The 15,185-nt window shown below is 36.6% G+C and overlaps 1 protein-coding gene across 2 annotated transcripts in view; it reads left to right on the forward strand.

Annotated features, from left to right (window-relative positions):
* The window catches only part of IntS3 (integrator complex subunit 3), a 1,056,838-nt gene that overhangs the window by 552,289 nt on the left and 489,364 nt on the right, over window positions 1-15,185 (forward strand). For both annotated transcript variants that reach the window (XM_090368499.1, XM_090368500.1), the window contains one exon: window positions 14,600-14,735. In XM_090368499.1, coding sequence (XP_090224625.1) covers window positions 14,600-14,735 — 136 coding nt within the window. The remainder of the gene's footprint in view (window positions 1-14,599; window positions 14,736-15,185) is intronic.

Below are 15,185 nucleotides of genomic sequence, written 5' to 3' on the forward strand. Positions count from 1 at the left end.
CTAGCCATTACAATTTGGCCTTTGTCAAACTTGCTTATGTCTGCTGCTTTTCCCATCTGAAGAACAAGAGTAACATTGATTAACGGAGCTCAGTATCAGGCGCTTTTTATAATGTGCCCTCACCCGCGCCGTAGTTCACCTGCTGTTGCTTCGATTTGCATAACGCCTCGCTGGTCATAATGTGGTGGCTCATCGGTGTAAGTATTCATCTATGAACATGGGTATATTATTGGACATGCAAGTATCCGTGTCACTGCAGTAATATGTAAGCACTTGAGTTGGTCAGGATTGAAAACTTGACATGCTTTAAAGAAAGCTGTTCTAGGCAAAATAAATAAAAACATTTATTTCCTCATAAAAATACTGTGAATTTTTTACCAAGAAGAGTTCTTACTACTATTACTAGAAACAGTGCAACTGTATATTGTATGTTTATTCATAAGCAGTTCAACATTCTATCTCCCCTTCCCCAAGCTCAAACAAATTACCAGGAAATCTGAAATTCTCTGTGCAAATTAACAACTCAACGTACAGCTTTCATTTTGACTTCATAATTAATTTACCTGGAATTATATGACCAATTGGATTCTGAGTAAGAGAGACTAGGTTGACCATAATCTATATATTAATACGGAAGCTGTTTTCGTGAGAAATTGTGAACGACAGGCCTAACTGACTGGGCTGAAAGTGGTCTTGAATTGAAAATATTTCTTTCTAGGTGTGCAGAAAAATGGGAAAATATAAAAATTCCAAATAATTTTATTTTACGATGTGAGCCAGTTTTGTCTACTAGTGCAGCTTAGCTTAGCCCTGCTACACCACCATATGCTACTCTGACTGGGCGTGTTGAACATAGCTTGCAGCAAAGAAGAAGAAGAAACATGCATTTCCATGCTCCTGCAAATGCATGCAGGAGCAGTCTGAAATGTGCATTTAAGGATTTGAAAGATTTAATATGCTACAGTATTGGCTTACTTTATTGGCTAAAGATTTAATATGCTACAGTATTGGCTAAAAGCGCTAAAAACCTGAAGCTTTCGGGAGCGTCAGCTCCCGAAAGCTTCAGGTTTTTAGCGCTTTTATGTTTTATATTTTAGCAAATTTTATTGTAAATGATCTTTTATTACAGTTTTTAGCATTCCGCAATAGTTTATTGTAAATATTTTTGTGTAAAGATTGTAGTCATATTAAATTTTAAATTTTATTCAATGGTCGGTGTATGAATTTATATATATTTTTAGACATGAGTTTTCCCGACCTCAGAAGCCTCTTTCAGGATATTGGCTTACTTAGGGAAAGGTGTGTTCATTGTCAAACCTTACATTTTAAGTGTGAAAAAGTCGAGGAGCATTTTATTTTACTGAGGAATATGGCAATTTCAGACAGATTGAACAATGGTACGAGACTTATAGTCAAGGTTATGCATCAGAATTGTTTGGATCTAGAAATAATAACAGGAGAAGCTAAAGGAAAATGGGTACTCTTACCATGTGTAGATTTAACTCCATCCGATTCGACTTTGCCATTCTCATTTAACTGACTACAAATAAAAGTCAAGGGCAAACATTTGATAGAGTTGGAATTTAGCTTGCTAACCTTGTATTTAGTCATGGCCAATTGTATATAGCAATGTCTCGGGCCAGATCATTCCCACATGTTAAGATAAGGTTACCATAAGGGCACAACAATATAGAAAAAATATCAATTTCAAAGAAGTATTATAGAGACTGTACTACATTTTGTATATGTGAAATTGCTATGCAATGTGCACATTTTGAATAATTTGAAAGATGGTGAAATGAAAGATAATTTAAAAGTTGTCTCAGATACAAGAAATGAGAAAGGAATCGACGGGTACTGGCTTACCTGTTCACGAAAAAACATTGACTACATTTCCTTAGGACATCTAGAGAAAAACTCTGCTACCAATTGTGAAATTTTCGCAATGGGTGGAGCGAGTAATGTTTAATACGCTCATTTAATAAAATATATTTAAAGTAATAATTTTGCTCTTATGCAAACAATATGCTGGTGTTCCATGATTCCCTTGTTTAGATTTAGTAGGAAAATTTTAAACAAAAATTGTGGCCACAAAAAAAAAAAAAAAAAAAAACCTACAGATATTTCTGGAAATTAAGAGAAAAATTATCACTTCAGTCAGACTCATGGAATCTTGAAGAAAATGTCATAATTTGCAGAATCTCAAAAACAGTTGCCATATCAGTGTCCTGAATTTTAGACAAATAGTGGATTCTCACGTTTGGTGATACTGTTTCTGTAAAACAATATTAGCATTTCAAGAAGATGCACGAATAACAATAATAAAATGCTAATAACAATATTAGCATTTTAAGGAGATGCACGAATCCCTGACAAAAGTTGGCCTCTGCCACAAGGGCAACCAAATCATCCCCAAAATACATACTGAATGAATTAAATTCTTAAAATTAATTCAATGTCTCCATTGAAATATAATATAGTTACACAATTGTTAATACTTCGCTTTATCTATTCTTAATCATTCAATAATTAAGTCTGAAATTAGTGTTCCATTTGAATAAACAAAACGAATTACCCCTTGAATGTTTTCAAAAGCAATCAGATTTTTTGGACTAGCTATGATACTGGAGTAATATACATATCTATGCACACTTGAAATATGAGGAACAAGGCATTTTAATAGTTAAACGAACAAGATTTGCAGGTAGTAGTAGTAGTAGTAGTAGTGGTGGCATGTGATGCAAGAAAGCAGTGTATGAGCTTATGCAGCATCAGCCAAAAAAAAAAAAAAAATTCACACAACCATTCCTTCTAAATGTTTGTCCAGTTCCTCCTTAAATTTATTTAACCTATCAACTTCCACAACGACAGATGGAAGTTTGTTCCAGCAATTAACCACCCGCTGGCTAAAGGCAAATTTCCGCACAGCTATTCTACATCTGTCTTTCCTTTATTTGAATTTATGCCCCCTTAGGTTTGTAATCTGAACAAGTGGAAGAATCCCATCAGAATTCAGTGTGCTCAACCCATTCAAGGCCTTATACACCTCAGTCAGATCACCGCACAGGTGCCTAGTCTCCAGCCATTGCAATTTGCAGAACTTAAGCCTCTCTTGGTAAGAGGATCCCTTCATTCTCCTCACCAATCTTGTTGCCTTTCTCTGTACATGTTCAAGCAAATCTACATCTTTCCTAAAATGAGGCCTCTAGATCTGTACTCAGTACTCAAGGCGTGGTCTGACAATTGCCTTATACAGAGGGACAATCACCTCCTTTTCCTTGCTAGCAAAATTCCTATACAGCAGGCCCCCGTTATAACGCGCTTCACTTTACGCTGATTCACTATAACACTGTTCATATATTATAACCCGTATCTGACTATAACGCTGTCACAGATCACTATAACGATCATTTACAGATTGCATTTTTGGCATATTTAACGAAATCGTTTCATTTGATGGAGTCAATAGCTTGAAAATGAATAGCAAAACAGCATTAAAACATTTCCCACACCGACTTGAGAAATTTTCCCACGCTCAGTGAAATTTTCTCGCACGCTAATTTAATTGCAGTACAGTGACTTGTACCAAGATCAACATTTTAAGAAATGATCAGGTATATTGCTTTTAATATTTGCGTTATATGCATTTATCCGAAGTCTAGTCATCACTCAGTGCAGTATTAGATATTTTGCGTAACGGACAGTTTACTTGAACATTGTATCGTAATTAATGCAACCAACGCAGTTACATTTTCGAAGAGTTAATAATGGCCAATAAGAATGAAAAAGCAACAACGTCTGGAGGCAGTATGAAGACTATAAATGGAAGAAAAAGACTGAATTTGAAAATTAAATTAGACATTTTGAAGCGAATCGATTCCGGTCAAAGACAAGTGGATGTGTGCCATAATTTAGGACTTGCAAGTTTAACTGTAAGAACAATTATAAAACAAAATAAAGAATTAATTTTAGCAGCGGGAAAGATAGCTGTTCCACTGCAAAGCAAGCAACTAAGGCTAGGCTGGCTATTAGGATTGAAATGGAAAGACTTTAACTAATTTTATTGAAGATAATATCCAATGCAGAATTCAGTTAAGTTAAATATTATAAAAGAGAGAGAGAGAGAGAGAGAGAGAGAGAGAGAGAGAGAGAGATTAGCCAATATAATGATCCGAAGAAAACTCACCTAAAAAGTGGAACCATTTAAAACTAGTAAGAGTTGGTTGAATAGATTTAAAATCCAGGGAGAAGCAGCAAGTGTAGATCACGGAGCTGCAAGTGCAGATCAAGGAGACGAAACTTTCAAAAAAGAACTTGTTAATTTATTGAAGAAGCGTATTATGTGTTATACTTCTTAACAAGTTTTTAACATAGATGTAGCAGGACTTTTGTGGAAACAAATGCCTAAAAGAAGTTTCATATTGAAAGTAGGAAAAAACATGCCAGGTTTCAAAGCGGCGAAGGATCGGTTGACTTTATTGTTGGGTGGTAACACTGTGGGTGATTTAAAATTAATACCCCTTTTAGTTTATTTGGAAGAGGGCCAAAGTTCAACCCAAAATCGACACATTTTTCGTGATTAAATTTATCAATTAAATTAAATCAATTTAGATCAATAAAATTCATGATTTTAATTGGAATTTTAAGTTTAATTTCAATATGCAAGTAGTTACCACATAATTATATATGTATGTAATGCAGAATATTTTATATGTACAAATATTTGAATATTAAATATTTTGACCGACATTTGGGCATCTTTTCACTACCGTTTATTATTGACTAGGAAATATCCTATGGCACCGACCGCAACTCACAAATACACATGTTGCCATATGGGAATGCGGCGCTCGCTTAGCGCTGGTTCACTTAGTGCTCTGTTTTTCCGGAAAGAATTTATCAGCATTAAGTGGGGGTCACCTGCATATCGACAAAACCCCATAACGTGCCCTGGCAGCCTGTCTGCATTGCTCAGAAATCTTCATATCTGACTGCACAATTACTCCCAGGTGGGCGCCTCCGTAGCCAGGTGAGAAGGAGCAGCAGTGCGTAGCACATGCTTCTTGATTAGACCGGGGTTCGAGCCCGTCACCACCAAATACAGAGGATGCGGAAAGGTCAGGAAATGACCACCACATATCCCGGAGCAAAATGGCCTTAGTGCTAATGCTCCTAAAAACCAAACAACAAACAATAACTCCCAGGTCTTTTTCAGTTTCTACCAACTTAAGTGTAGTACCAAACAGTTGGTACTTTTCTTTGGGGTTACTTCTACCTATATGCAACACTTTGCATTTGTCAAGGTTAAACTTCAGTTGCCACTTCTCAGCCCATCTGCCCAAATTCTCTAGATCCTGTTGCAGTAGTACACTGCCATTACTGTCATTAACAACTCTGCCAACCTTTGTATCATCTGCAAACTCCAACACTAAGCCTGATATACCTTCATTAATATCATTGATAAATATACAAAACGACAGTGGATCCAACACCAAACCCTGCAGGACTCCACTAATATCATTAGTCCACGAAGAGCAGCACCCATTGATTACCACCCTCTGTCTTCTCCCACTCAACTATCCTTTTATCCATTGTGGCAATTTACCCTTAATACCATTCTGTTCCAATTTGTACGGTAGTCTTCCATGTGCAACAGTGTCAAAAGCTTTCCTGAAATCCAAGTATATGATATAAAAATTATTTTTTGCATCCAGTTCCTTTGTAACATCATAATAACCAATCAAATTTGGCACACAAGATATTCCCTTCACAAACCCAGAAGAGAAGTTAATCTAACTGGTCTGTAATTACTCGTGTCACCTTCGATCCCCCCTTTGTGAATTGGGGATACATCTCCAGTCTGTGGGGACTTCCCCCGAGTCCAAGGGATGCTCTCATAATTATGGCTAAGGGTTTGCTTAGCCCTTAGCAAACCCTTAGCCACCTCCTCTAATATAACTGGATAGATCCTATCCACCTCAGGTGCCTTTCTTATGTTTAACTTCAACAATTTCTCCTCTGCTTTGCTCTCAGTTATGACAAAATCATTAAGCACTCTCCTTCAATTTGATAACCTTCTGGCATTTTCAAGCCTTAATAACTCCTCATGTGTGAATGTAGATGCAAAATACTCATTAAGTTTGTTTGATTGTCCCACTCTATTTCTCTGTACAACTGTTCATTGTACTCGTTCGAGTCATTAGGCCTATAACACACTCCTACTCTTATTTTTGCTTTCCCAGTGCTTATGTCACACCAAACTGACTCAACAGTGCATTGTTCATCTATATCAACTGGATGCATTTCTTTTGATTTTATTTTTTTTTTAATTAACAGTATAACACCTCCTCCTTACCTATCCTGTCTATCCTTTCTGTACACATTATACTCCCCAAATTCTAATTCTGCATTCCTAATAGCTGTGTGATGCCATGTCTCTGATATCCCAAGTATCCTCCTTTTATGTCATAAGTAATAGTTTTAATGTCTGTACTACTACAAAATTGAAGCCAGCTAGTGTTATGAACATTAAAATCATTAAGAAAAATTACTTTGCTGTTAGGAAAGTTAGACTGGAGAAAGCCAGTTTTCAAAACACCATGTCGCATCTCCTTAGCCAGGTGGGCGGGAGCAGCAGTGCGTAGCACATGCTTCTTGATTAGACTGGGGTTCGAGCCCGTGACCATCAAATATGGAGGATGTGGAAAGGCCAGGGAATGACCACTGCATATCCCCGGAGCAATATGGCCTTAGTTGCTAATGCTCCTAAAAACCAAAATAACAAACAAACAACAAAACACCATGTAAAAAGCTTTTTGCAATTTGAAAGATTGCAGAATAATAGAGGAAGAAATGAATTTTAAATAATCAGGTAGAGAGAGGTTATAAACCAGAGATCAAAGAGAGAAGATATTCCAGAGGAGATTCAAAATTAAGAAGTTTCTGATGAGGAATATCAGAGATGTTTTCAGAATTATCATTGTTAAATCTAACAGAATTACAGAGTAAATAATTATGTTGGGGAAAAAATCAGACAAACTGAGATTGTGCCAGAAAATGTGGGAATAGACAAAGTGTGGGTGAAAATGGACATGACTCAGACCACATATTATTGAAATTGAAATTAATTAGGCAGGTTTTAGCTTCCGGGATAAATTGTTTAAACATTACTCACAGAGCATTTATATCCAGCGACCTGAAATTACCACCTCAGTTAACAGAGTCTAAGAAAACTGGCAACCAATTACAGTCCCCTACTCATTTTGTAACTGTGGACATTACCTCATCTCTCTTTAATAAACTTCCATATAGCGAATTTTTCTATGTTCAAACTTTTTTTAATTTCCCCTTGATCATTGCATTAAAAATAGTTTCTTTAAAATGAAGAAAATTTCCATGTAACGAACAGATTTTGAGAAACCTGGGTATGCACTGTTTGCACTCTGGCCTTTAGGAAATAAAACTAATGCTGTAGAAAGCACGAATTCAGAGCAAAAAGGATTAAGAATTAACCCTTTAGCCTTTAAGAGCTAAAGGAATTCCATGAATTAAGAGCTAAAATCTTCTACAATTTAGTGGTGCCTGTAGGGCCCTGAAGGAGGAAACTGGCCAATAATAGCATGGGATAGAAAATGATGGAAGGTTTTGAGAGAGGCCTTTGCCCAACAGTGGGTCAGCAATGGCTAAAAAGAAGTAGTAAAACCTATACAACCTATACACTACTGTACTGAGAAGTCATGCTCGTCAACTACTATCTATGTGTCGACAGCCACTGGCAAAGATTAAGGCATATTTCCAACGCGTACATTGGCTCTGGTCAACCTGTTTTATACTGTAAGCATCATATTAGAGAATTAAGAGAGAGTGATTTTCCTTTATTCTGAAAATTCATCTGGAAGCACTTTCTTAGATTTTGTGTATTTCTAACAGCAAATCCCCTCCTCCCTTTCTGTACTGTCTACCCTTTCTGTACACATTGTACTCCCCAAGTTCCAAATCTGCACTGCTTATATCTGTGTGACACTACATCTCTGATATCTCAACAATATCTGCCTTTGATTTCTTGACTAGCACTTCAAACTCATCAAATTTATTAAATATACTTCTAGCATTGGTGTACATGCAAGTATACATGCACTTGTTTCTACTCTTAGTTACCCTAACACATCCCATGTATTTATTTGTTCCACTATGACATCCAACAGTCGTGGACATCTCCATTGCCTTGCTTTCCATGCTGCTGCTCATTCTAATAGAAGCAGCGCAAGAATCACTTTTGCCTCTGCCTGTGGCCACTGTTAACTTTAGTCTGTGTATCCCCCCAAGCTAGCAGTTTTCCGACCAACCTAACACTGCTTTGATAGCATCAGCAAATATTCTTGCACCCTTTTTATTTAAGTGTATCCCATCCCATGTCATCCACACTTTCACTACTCTCTGTTTACATGGTAGGTACGAGTGGTCCTTAAATCAGTTTTGTTTTAGCTGCTCTGCAAGTAACCTTAGAGTGTCTCAGAGGAAATCCTTGGGTGTGGTGTGAAAAAGTGGAAGTGCTTAATAGTGTAGATTGGGACATTAAAAAATAGAAAGAAAAAAGAAATTGCTTTAAAATTTGGTATTCCTGCCAGTAGTATGTTAGCCATTCTGAAAACTGTGCTTCAATTTTCAAACTGTTTGAGGAAATGGGACCCAGTCGAAATCGTACAAAATTATGCTTGTGTGAAGATATCGATGAAGTAATTTTTAAGTGGATGAAGTTGATTCAAAACCATAATGTACCAATATCAGGACCATTAATAAAAGAAAAGGCTATGGAGTATGCATCTTTTCTGGGGCATGAAACATTCCAAGTCAGTTCTGGATGGCTGGAAAAATTTAAAGAGTGCCATGGCTTACTCGAAAAAGTTATTTCTGATGTAAGTGGAGATGCAACGAAGAACACTATACCTGATGGAAAGAAACAGTTTTGAAAAACATTATGGAGGACTATGAGCCGAAAGACATTCGATGTTGATGAAACATATCTATTTTTGAAATGTTTGCTGAACAAGACACTGACTTTTAAAGGTGATAAATGTTTATGTGATAAAAAATAGTAAGGAGAGAATTACAGTCTTGGTTGGTGCAAATATTGTTGGTAATGAAAAACTGAAGCTTTTGGTAATAGGCAAAAGGTAAAAAACTCCAATGTTTCAAAAGAATAAAGTCTTTTTCATCAAATAGGCTTCCAGGGTTGGGAAAGTTCTGATAAATAATAACTGCAATGTAATACATCAACTGTATAATAACTGAAACTTTACTAAAATAGAAATAATATTAGACTGGATCAAATTAAAATGATAAAATAAAATACACTGATTGTACAATAAAAGCAGAAAAGTAATAAAATATAAAGAATAGCACTTTTATCGGAACTATTTAATTTTTTTTAATTTTCACCCTTAAGTTCTTAGACCCGTAGAGGGTTTCCCCCCCCCCTTAGAGAGTAAACTGTGGATGATGATATTTTAGTTGTAAATATTCATTGTAGGTAAGATCGGTTTCCACCATAGTAATGTTTTCTTTATAGCAATTTACAAAGTTTTCCCGAGCTATTGTATTAAATTATTTTTTATAACATAATATAAGGTGAATTGAAGTATTTTGATATCCCCACCAACAGCTCATCAAGATAATTTATGAACATCAGCACATTTCATCTGCAAAGAATAAACAGACTTGGAAAAGGTGCAGTCAGTAATGGATACCTTATCAGATAAAACTTTACCTGGAAGCATTGAATATAAGCGCATTCTTGTTATATAAATTTCTAGGTTGAGGGTTCAACCTAGTAAGTAGGTTGATTGATGAACCCTCATAGTCAAATTAAAATTTTACCTGTGTTCCATGTAACCAGGTAAACTGCACTGCTCGACAAAATTAACAGAGAATGTAAAAGATGTAATGTATCTCATGTAGCTTACAATGAAGCGAGACAAAATTTGGTATGGTGGTGTACCTAGAATAATGTTGAAATGAGACAGTGAGAAAGTTCAACAGGCATAAGGGGCATTTATAGGGGGTGTATAAGCATTATCAAAAAGGTCCCGGTACAGAAGGTGATACAAGATGCTTGAAAATATGGTAAGGTAGTCATCTATTCTGGTTGACATAGCCCTCAGGCGACCTTGGCCAGCTCTTCTTGTAATGGTTCCTGTCTCTTGAAACTGCTTTCATAGTGCCAAGACAACCTGTGTGACACATTAAGCCAACATGCTACATCAGCCAGCGACTGCCCGGCTTCAAGGAACAATGGCCTGCCATCTCAAAGAATCATCTAAACTCATATTATTGATCTACCACCTTACACTGTAAGGTGGTAGATCAATTTCTATCAGATACTTGGAATTTGCATGCCAGAATGTCTGTTATATATGAAATATTCACTTTTGGTGACACTGTTCACAATAAAATACTCAGGAAAAACATTTTGTTCTGTTTATACCCTGGCACAAGAAAGATATTACAAATAATTATTCTGACAATAATTCAATCCATATTATGAGAGCATCAATGGATTTGGGGAAGATCCTGTGAAGATGTGTGAATGTATCCCCAGGTCACAAAGGGGATCAAAGGGTGAACTGAGTAATTAAATACCTATAAACTTGGCTTCTGTTCCAGGGAAAATAATAAAGTCACTAGTTTAAATAATTCACGGCCATCTAGGCAGGAATGCAGTTAAACAATAGTCACAGCATGGATTTGTTAAAGGACGACCTTGTCTGACCAACCAAAAGAACTGGATAGAAAAAACAATTTTGATATCATATACTTAAATTTCAAAAAAGCTTTTGATACTGTTCTGCATTAGCATTAATAGAGGCATATGATGGAAGAAAGCAAGCTTATACAGCCTCAGTCAAAAAAATAAACCCATTTTACACATCCATTTACTCCAAAAGTGTGTCCAATTCTTCCTTGAATTTGTTTAAGCTATCTACTTTCACAAAGACAGATGAAAGTTTGTTCCAGCAATCAACTACCTACTGGCTATATGCAAATTTCTGCACATATATCCCACAACTGGCTCTCCTCAATTTCAAAATACTCTCCCTTAAGTGCATAATCTGAGCAAGCAGAAGAATCCCATCAGTATTGAGCCTGCTCAACCCATTCAAGGCCTTATAAACCTGTCAGATCTCCTCGAGGTACCTATTCTCCAGATGCTGCGATTTGCAGAACTTAAGCCTTTCTTAGTAAGAGGACCCCTCAACAATCTTGTTACCCTTTTCTGTACTCATTCTAGAAATTCTACGTCCTTCCTTAAATTAGGCCTCCAGACCTGTACGCAGTACTCAAGGTATGGTCTGACTATTGCCTTATACAAATGGATAATCACCTCCTTATCCCTAAATTCCTATATATCACTGACATAACCTGCCCTGGCAGTCTGTCTGAACTGCTCAGAAAACTTCATACTGACTGCACAATTACCCCTAGGTCTTTTTCATTCGTATGGAGACTCCATAACAGTCCAACAGGCCGTTGTATATGCTAGACAGCTTTTAGAGAATGACCCCAGCATATCAGATAGAACATCTCTATCTGAAGAAGATATCTATGCCTGTATTTATTGGGCTGTGTCGTCACAATTGGCGACTCTCTCTACAAACAAATACATAGTATGACTGTGGGTGCCCCTGTCAGCTGGCGCCTCCGTAGCCAGTTGGGAAGGAGTGGTGCGTAGCACACGCTTCTTGATTAGACCGGGGTTTGAGCCTGTCACCACCAAATACGGAGGATGCGGAAAGGTCAGGGAATGACCACCACATATCCCGGAGCAATATGGCCTTAGTTGCTAATGCTCCTAAAAACCAAATAACAACAACAACAACAACAACAACAGCCCCTGTCAGCTCTGTTATTGGCAGCATCGCAATGGAGGAGTTCAATCACCATGTGGTGCAGGTATATAGATAATATTTTCACCATCATCCCCTTTGGGTCGGATACACTGCTATTAGAATACCTCAACTGCCTGTCCCCCTTCATCCACTTCACATTAGAATTGGCAGCAAATAAGACCCTTTCTTTCCTGGATGTCTTAGTAAGATGAGTGGGCCCTCACCTCAGTATACCAGAAACTAATGTGCTGCGGGCAATTCACAAACTACAGGTCAGCGCATTCCTCTTGTCACCTGAATGGCCCTGCACATGCTCTACTCTCTCAAGTTTGGAGTCATTTCAGCTCAGAAGAAGCCAGGCATATGAGGTTTCTGGGGTAAAAGCTGACCTCACCAGCTGTGGCTACCCAGTCTGTGTGTTGGACAAGTGCTCACTACAAGCACAAGAACTTGCAACTCGCCCGAGGCTCTCTCACCCTCATGACATAGAAATGGTATCTACTGCTTTTATTACATATTACCCTGGCCCGTCAGACCAGATTTCTAGGATCTTACACAATACCGCGTGAAGTGCTTACAACTTCCTGGTAGAAGTTTGCAATCTCTGGTCTCGTGAGTAAAAATACCCATTACCCTCTCTTACGCGGTTGTATAGTATAGCAGATCACTTGCCATGATTGTGGCAGCTGCTATTTTGGGGGGGAAAGCTCCAGACAACTCCAGGTTATATTGTATTCTTCTTTTGCATAGTAGTGTATTATTTACTGCCTTGCAGCACCAGGTTATCCCCCCCCCAAACTTCACGTAATATACTTTGTGTCACAGTCCAAACTTTTTAAAGGTCAGAGATAGTGTGACATTGTTTAGTCTATGTAGTGTAGTATGGGATTATGTTGATACGTTGTTCCTCTGGCCAGTGAGCCACAGGGACCCCGGAAACTGAAAACCACCCGTTGCTTATCCAACACCACGAGTAGTTGGGCCAAGTTGTGAAGTGAGGTATAAGATTCTCTGACTGAGGTGTATGCTAGTAATGCCAAAGATTGTCAGGGAGATTCCTTAAATAAAAGGGGGATGAAACTGCTTTTTCTTTTTTCCTTTTTTTTTTTTTTTTAATTAACAAATTTTTATTGGAAAGTAGCACTGAGAAGACAGTTTGAGCCGGGGAGTTCATATGAAGGTAAAGAAAGTGTGTGGTAGGAAGATTTCTACATGAAAATAGAAGTTAAAAGGATAATGGGGGACCCTGTTGGTGGGAGCTCATCCTCCATGGGGGAGGGATGTTAAGAAGAGAGAAAGATATTTGGTATACTCATCACAGTCATTAGGCCAATAGCATGCTCCTACCTTCATTTTTATTTTTTCAGTGCTCATGTTGCACCAAACTGTCTCACCCTTGCACTGTCCACCCTTGTTGACTGTATGCACTGCCTTACATTTAATATGCTTCTTCACTAAGAGTCTAATTAAGTCTGGCTAGGCTATCTTGAGTCTTGTTGAGCTGATCAACTAAAATGGGCTCCTGGTCACGATACTTGTCTTTCTCAAAAGCATATATTGTCTGATTAAATCTAGTCTGTTCACCATCTTCTACCATCAAAGTAGTTTTCTCTAAATTTTTCTACCTACTATTTTATGAATCAGCATAATTCAAACAGTACAAGGAGAATCAGTTCTTACATGCTATATTATTTATACTTAAATCTTTGAGTAGTTTTATCATACAAATCATTCTTTGGATTGCTTCTTGGGAGAAAAAATTAACAAAATTAATAGATTTACATGCTCCTGATTATAGATTTACAGCTAAATATTGTAGTTCACTTCTTTTCTTGAGCAATACTGTGACAAAGCAAAGAAATTATACTTTGATCTAGTATTATTCTTACAATAGACTTCAGATTTTTGCTGTATTCATTCCCAGTGTAAGTCTCCCATCAGATGAATTTTCATTTGATAATTGAAATCATTTGTTTCATGTGCACTTTGTTCTTTTTTATTTCTTTTTGAAATCTCCATAAATAAAAATTTGCTTATCTTATTAAATATGCTATGTTTCTTGAACAGAAAAATTGCATATTAAAACTGAAAAAGTTTAGCAAAATGAAACTTTAAAAAATTTAAAAACTGCATTAATGATTTACAAATAATGTTTGTTGAAGGAGAGCAATTTTCATGTATATTCATAGCTTAGACTTCTATAATATCGGACATAAGCAGCTAACTAAATGGCTAGAAATTTATATAAACCTCAAAGTAAATACATAACCAAAATTGTCATGCTGTTATACTTTTGCTTTTAGCCTTTTGTTATATTTTAGAACCCCTTCCTCAGTGTTGGCAAATATAATAAAATTTTACATGCTATGTTTAAGAAAAAACTATTCTTGACTTCTAACTTTCAAATACCTCTTGGGGGGGGGATCCTCTTGACTTTAACCTGATATCAAAGATTATAAATCCTTTTTATTTTATAACTGCAAATAATATATTGAAAACTTTCTGACTCTGAGTGTTATAGCAGCATATGCCTTTTAATTATATATATTAGCTGGGAAATGCTTTGGCATGACGTTTCTTTAGTACCTGTAATATTATATCATGGTTCAGTTGCTAAAATATATGGTGTACATACTATAATCATTTCAGTTTTTGTGGTACAGAACATTTTGTAATGAAGTATTCATAAAATTTCATTTTTTTTTATTTAATAGGAAAACTTCGTATTAGGGATATGAAATTTAGACCTATTAGAGAACCATCCAAAGTTGAACAGTTAGATATCAGTGAAACTGTTGATCAGCTAAGTGGAGAATTAAAGTCATCTGTTTTAAGTTTACAAAATGAAAAGTAAGTAATAAATCTGATATATTTTATACAAGATGAATTCAAAGAGTTCTGGGAAATATATCAAAAGATCTCAAAAGCATGTATTGTCTGATTAAATCAAACCTGTTCACCACCTACACCTGTCAAAGTGGTTTTCACTGAATTTTTCTACCCACCATTTTATGAACTTGCATAATTCAGACAGCACAGGGATAATCATTCTTTCATGGCCATATTCTTTGGATATCCTATTAATAATGCAATAATTTCAGTTTATGCAGTACAAACTTGCATAATAAAAGAGGCCTACGTGCTCCGGATTCGTAATGCGAAAAAATTTTATTTGTTGCACAGAGCATTAAACTACAATATATAAAATTAGCTTTCGGCTGGGTGGCAGCCTTCATCAGATTAAAATACTTGAATGGCAGTTGGAATAGAGATGCACTGCCAGGATGGTGCGTGAGGCGC

The sequence above is a fragment of the Mastigoproctus giganteus genome, chromosome 2 (assembly GCF_048544385.1).
Source record: "Mastigoproctus giganteus isolate SK-2022 chromosome 2, ASM4854438v1, whole genome shotgun sequence".
NCBI lineage: Eukaryota > Metazoa > Arthropoda > Arachnida > Uropygi > Thelyphonidae > Mastigoproctus > Mastigoproctus giganteus.